Source organism: Pogona vitticeps, chromosome 1 (genome assembly GCF_051106095.1).
Source record: "Pogona vitticeps strain Pit_001003342236 chromosome 1, PviZW2.1, whole genome shotgun sequence".
Classification (NCBI taxonomy): domain Eukaryota; kingdom Metazoa; phylum Chordata; class Lepidosauria; order Squamata; family Agamidae; genus Pogona; species Pogona vitticeps.
Genome location: NC_135783.1, coordinates 317,842,812 through 317,849,437, shown reverse-complemented (window position 1 = coordinate 317,849,437; position 6,626 = coordinate 317,842,812). Strand labels below are relative to the sequence as shown.

General features: G+C 46.9%; 1 protein-coding gene across 1 annotated transcript; it reads right to left on the bottom strand.

The window, feature by feature from the left end:
- Positions 1-407: 407 nt before the first annotated feature.
- SSTR1 (somatostatin receptor 1) lies at positions 408-6,281 on the bottom strand. Its single transcript, XM_020807231.3, has one exon. It carries the CDS (start codon positions 6,017-6,019, stop codon positions 4,889-4,891), a length of 1,131 nt encoding a protein of 376 aa, XP_020662890.2. The 5' UTR covers positions 6,020-6,281; the 3' UTR covers positions 408-4,888.
- Positions 6,282-6,626: the final 345 nt, after the last annotated feature.

Below are 6,626 nucleotides of genomic sequence, written 5' to 3'. Positions count from 1 at the left end.
TTTGTATCTAGGCAAATCTCAGTTATCTGTGCAGCATATGCTTCCTTAAAGCTCTTTATGGATCAGACCTGCTGAGCAATTGCACAGAAACAATTGCAAGTAGATTGCAAAGCACAGTTTAATACACTCGTTTATTAAGTTAACACTGAATCACTGTATGGCTGAGGAAAAATTGCTTAGAAAAGTTACTCCTTATAAGCAGACTCCCAGAACCCCTGAGGCAGCATGGCTACTATACTTTCTGGGGCACTCTGAGGGTTTTAGCCTAGAAGAGTAAGATATCCAAGCTCCTGAGGGAAATGGTAGCATAGAAGCAGTAGATTGACCCTTTCTTAAGAAAATAATAGTCCCAACTTAAAATGCCATACTAAAAATCCGAAAACAGGAAAAAAAAACATCCAGCACAATGGGGTCCTGAACAATTTAATTTGGTGGTTCTTTTAATTTTAAGGGTGTGTTAGAAAATACATTGAAAGAGGAGTTATTATTTATAAGCTCTAGAAAGAAGCAAAGTACAAGAAACAAAGGTTCATATAAAAAGATAATTTCAAATGTATAATCCACAAAACAGTGAAAGAAGTGAAATACAGACTAAAGGCATGGTTTGTTAACTTCTGTGTTGGTAACTATACAGGGATCCACTCTGTTGCTAAACTCACCAAAGCTTCAATCCTATACTGTATATTCTTAACTGGGAATAAATTCTGTTGAATTCAGTCGCATGTAGTTCTGAGTAATTATTGCACTTTAAAGTGAATTGACATCATGAATACCCTTTTGTTTTTATCTGTTTTGTGGAACAGTCGTGTAAATTGGTTTCTCATAGGAGTTTTCCCAAAATGATGGCCAGCCTATAGTTTGACATACCCAAGTAAGCCAAAGCTAAAATAGGTGTCATTCTGGTTGCATACATTGATCTAAAATCAGCTAATATTTTCAATTAGAGTAGACATACTGAATTACATTAGGTCCCATTAATTCAATGGTTCTGCCCTACCTGGGACTAATATTTGCATTTAACCCATTGAGCTCTTACCTCCTCCCTTTAATCCTTCCCATTCTAACCTCCCTGAGTAAACTAGGGACATAATCCAGGCAAACCAAGGCATTTAAAACCTGCACAGGTAAAGTGAAATAAAGATTTGTGGCACTTTGATGGGAGTAAGTACCTGTACAACATGGATCTTAATTCTATACAAAAATGCAAAGGCTTATGCTACAAATCTTTCATTTGTATGAATGTGGCAACAATTAAATACATAATCCAATCAAAATTAAGCTACTTGAGGCAGGAACCTCAAGTGAACAAACAAATGAAAACAGGAGACAGAAAGAACTGTATGTGACATCTTAAAGACTAACTGGGGTGTATCATAATGTGAGCCTTAAACATTGTGGCACCTTAAAGGCTAACTAAAATATAACTGTTAGTCTTCAAGTTGCCACAATGTTTTTGTCTCTTGGGGCTTTCTTTGTCTGATATGGTTGCACAAACTAACACAACTACTTCTTCAAAAACTAGTACTTTTTAAAGCACCATATATATATAGATGGCACTGCACAAGTAATAGGCTGACAGATGGTTACAGTCCATTAAAGATTTTACTCCCTAAACTTCTGCAAAAACATTGGAAAGATGTTATAAGTAAAAGAAAAAGTGAGCAAAACAGCAATGTTAAACTACATCACCTTCCACTCATTTTGCTTAACACCTGAAATGTATAATATAACAGCATTGTGATGCCAGAAGAAATTTGTAATGTTCTCTAAGGAGTACCATAGAACATTGGTTGCAATTTGCAAACCACTTACTCCAGAGTTATTTTTTTTTAACTTTATGGGCATATAATTTTGATTTTAGTACCTTACTTTTTCATTCCCTTTCTTTTAAGTGTTGTTGATGATCTGGAAATCACATTTATTGGGACAGATCTAAAATGCATAACTTCTCTTTTGTATTCATAAGTTTAAAAAAATTGATAAAAACAAATGGGGGAACAGATCATTTTATCAAACAGAAGAGAATGTAATCTGAGATCTGCACTTTAGCCACTGTAATTTATAAAACAATAAATTGCTGTTTTTCCAAACATTTACACCAATAACTTTAGAAGACAAGAAGCAAAACATAGGGATGAAAGGGGACCTTTTCCAAAAGCTACAGGCTCCTCTCCCCCGTCTGTGAAAGTGCCTTAAACAAATACAACTTGTGAATTATTATCGATTCAGCCTTGGCTATTAATCAGCATTTGAATACTCATCAGAAATTGATACAGACCAAAACTGTTTTAAAAGAGAATAGTTTCAGATAGAAAGTTTTCACAGCACAGAGAGAAGGATATATTGGATTTTTAAAAAACAAAACCCAAACAACATACTGTAACTGGTCACACATTTGAAAACAGGATCCCAATAAAACAGTGAAGCGCTTAGACATTGTATGACAAATTAAGAGGGCTGCTGATGTAAAAATGCAGACTTTCTCCAGAAATTTACATTGCTTAGCAATGACGGAGAGAAAGAAAAAAGAAGATATAGGCTGGATCGCTCTCTCTTCCCTGGTGCCTTTTCTTTGTACAGTTTGCCATTTAGTTGAATCCGCTCTGGACTACTTCAGAGACATTTGACCAGAGAAGGTTAGACTGAGCACAGTATAGCAGTTCTATTGTTCTTTTGTTTTTTTTCTAGGAAAGTGAGAAATTCACAGCCTGATTCTATCACAGGCCAGAACATGGAAAAGCTCTACCTTTTTGGACTACAGTTCCCAGAATCCCCTAACCAGCTGGAATATTCTAGGAGTTGTAACCACAAAGATAACTTTTCCAAACTTTGCCATGAGCATCAGCCATGCGACAGAGATGGAAGCTGTCACCAAGCAACTCTACACTCAGAAGAGTTTCCTGCGTCGTTAATATTTTGCAAATGTGTAGTGATGGTGTCCCTCCTGATAGCTGAATGCCGGGGCTAAGCATGCAAGTGGGCAAAGCTATAGCTTGCTTATTACACCAGACTCTGCTCTGCCCTGCCTCCCAGGCAGAATGCTGCGCTAGGTGAGATTTCAGCTGGCTCTGGGCTGGCTTCCCTTATGCTCCAATGTACATAACAGCTATGCAGCTGAATAAAGATAAGTTCCTGGCTGCACTCTCCAAAACACTTAATAAAGTGTACCTCCCCTAAAGCCAATCAGATTTTTCCAAAGCAAGTATTAGGGAACGATTACAGTCTGAATTGTAGCCAAAGTAAATTTGGATTGTTTCTTTCAAGACTTTGAGATAAACTCTGTGTCTTTTTTTTTAGCTGGACATGACTCACTCACCCATTATTATTTTTCCTCGTAGCCCGAACATCAAACAGCCAGGACAATAACCTTGTCCTTCTTTCACCTGCTTTTACTTGCACACCTTTATTATATGTACCCACAAAAGGAAACGTTTCCCAGATCAAATATCGCTGGGAGCCCAGTGCCCAGCTCTTGATAGTCACCGAGGAAGGCGGGGGTCTGTGTGACTGGGGAAAGCTATTTATCTCGCTCTTATCAGCAGCCTACTGTTGCTGAGAGATAACGAAATAATCGCTTTGCTTTCTTCCAGGCCACTTTCTTTTTCAAATGGATTGCCATTTCCCCTTGAGCGCTGCTGAATGCCAAATTTAAAGCAACAACAACAAACAAACAAACCAAAAGGAAAAAAAAACTCCTACATGGGCAATGCGGGGGAAGAGACAGACGAGTAGAGCCAAGAAAGAGAGATGTTGGTTTTCTACCAAAGTGACGCAATGTTTTAGCTTTCCATTTTCCAGGGGCTGCTACTTCAAGGCGAATCTGGCGTTGGAGCCGCCCCAGGGACTAGCTGCTTGTGTTTTTTGGAAGCGGATTATCTCTAGCGCTGAGAAACTGTTGGGGAAAGAGGCTCTGACTGCGCGACGCGGGTTGTGCTTTCATTTTTTTTTTCGCAAAAAGAAAAGAAAAAAAAAGAAAAAAAGATTTCCGAGGCTGAAATTCGGGATGATTTGAGAGCTGGGATTAGTACCAGCCAAGGCTTGCTGGCTGTAAAGGACGGAGCTTTGCCCGGACGACTGAACATGTTAAAACTGCTTCCCAACCTCCAAATTGAAAAGCCACACGCTTACACGCACCTTTTGTCATTTTAGGCCCTATCCTTGAATTTAAAGGCTGTGTTCTGAGAGCTGGCACCGCTTTCTTTCTTACTTTTTTTCTTCTCTGTCTTTCTTTCTCTCATCAGTATCCTAATGTTGCATAAACGCATAAAGACAACCGAGATCGTGATTTGGCTTGGTTTATTTTGCGAGACAAAGACCACAACCACGGGAGCTCCCGCGCGTCTCGCTGTGCGCCCGGGGATGAGGGCAGCGCCCCCCGCAGACCTCACTTTGGGGTATCCTCGGAGAAGCAAGGGGAGAGAAATGACGGGGGACAAAGAAACATCACGGGGATGGGGACAGTAATTCACCAAACCCAAATCCCCAAACTAACAACAAGAGGGGGGGGGACCTTTTTACCAACCCAAATGAGACCACACTCCTTGCCTCCCTGTACTCCAAATATTCTCGGGAGAACTGTGGGTTGACTGCTCAGAAAGTCCCAAGTGTTTGCAAAAGGGCCGTCAGGGATCCAGTTTGATCTGGCCAGCTCAAAGGGAAACTGAAGGAGGGGACAACGGGTGGGGTGGAGGGCCCAAACATTTCCCCTTGCAGTCAAGGGGAGGCCTGCCTTCTCTCCCCTTCCCTATTACCCTGGTTCTTTCCCTCTCCCTGTCTGATTTGCGCCCTCCTTCCACCCCTCCTCGAGTTGGCCTCTTTATTTCTCGGTGGGAGGCAGAAAAAAGAAGTCTTTCTCCCTTCCCCCTCTCTTTATCCCGTCCTCTTTTGCTCAGAGGGTTGTAATCCGAGAGGTGCAGGTCCCGTTCCTGTACGTGCTGCCAGACTCCCCGAAGTTGTCCGCGGGAAAGTCCTCCACGCTGTACGCCCTGCTTTTGATGGCGGTGGCGTAGTAGTCGACGGGCTCCTCGGCCGCGTTGTCCATCCAACTGAGGCAGAGCAGCCGCTGGAAGGAGCGCTTGAAGTTGTCCGAGAGGAAGCCGTAGAGAATGGGGTTGGCGCAGCTGTTGGCGTAACCCAAGATGACCGAGAGCTGGCTGATGGTGGCGTCGTCGGGCTCCACGAAGAGGTTGACCAGCTGCACTACGTAGAAAGGCATCCAGCAGATGACGAAGACCATGACCACCATCATGACCATGAGAGTGATCTTCCTCTCGGAGCGCTTGCGCTGCTGCCAGCCGGCCTTGAGCGCCACCATGCGCATCTTGGCGATGATAAGGATGTAGCAGAGGCTGATGGCCACCACGGGCAGCAAGAAGCCCATCAGGAAGGTGTAGACCACGAAGACCACCAGCCATTTCTGCTTGGGCTCGGGCATCATCATGTTGCAAGCCACCGTGCCGTCTGTGTTGGCCTCGGTCTTGGAGAAGATGATGATGGGTAAGATGATTATGATGGCCAAGCCCCAGACAGCCAAGTTCACCATCTTGGCCACGGTGGGACGGCGGTAGCGCGACGCCTTGATGGGGTGCACCACGGCGATGTAGCGGTCCACGCTGAGCACCGTCAGGCAGTAGATGCTGGTGAACATGTTGACCGCGTCCACGCTGAGCACCAGGCGGCAGAGGAGCGACCCGAAGGGCCAGTGGCGGAGCAAAGTCGAGGTGACCAGGAAGGGCACGCTGAGCATCAACAGCTCGTCCGCGATGGCCAAGTTGAGGATGTAGATGTTGGTGGCCGTCTTCATCTTGGCGTAGCGCAGGATCACATAGATGACCATGGAATTGCCACACAGCCCCACCAGGCACACCACCGAGTAGATGAAGGAGATGAGGATGGCGCTGCTGCCTTGAGGCTCACTGCCTCCGGCCCCGCCGCCGCCCCCGGCGCCCCCGGCCCCGCTCACCGTGCCGTTGGGGCCGGGGGGGCCGGAGGTGTTCCTGCCACCCGCCGCCGAGTCCATGCCTCCAGCGCCCACCACCAGCCTGGCGCAGGGGCCATCCTCCGCCCCGTCGGCCTGGGCTCAGAGCGGCGCGAGCGGCGCCCGGGACTCAGCCCGCCCGCAGCCCGGCATGGTCCCGGCGCCTCCCTCTGGTCCACTCGCGCCCCGGCAGGAGGCGACGACCAACTCCGGCAGCCGCTCCGAAGCAGGACGGAACAGGAGCTGCGCACCGCCGCCAGCCCGGCTGGCATTTAATTGCAGCCTTTGCCGGCTGGGAGGGATGATTAATAGGCGGCAAGCGGCGCGTCAGCACCGACGAAAAGGAGGCGGGCGGGCGGGCAGGCGAAGCGAACGCGGGGGGGGGCGGGGAGGGGGAGAGAGGGAGAGGCGGGAAAAGGCGGGAGGAGGCTCAGGTGGGGGCGCCCGCCACTCTCTGCCTCCTCCTCCTCCTCCCTCAGACGGGTTTCCGTCATCCCTCCTCTCGTGGGCCGGTTGCCTTCCTCGCCCACAGCGGCTAGTCCCTGGGTTCCCTGGCACACTCCACAGGGTCGCTTGTAAGGGCTGTATGGGAGGTAGCAAGAAAACCAAGTGGAGAGTTCAGGGCAGCCTGCAATGCCTCGCCTCGTCA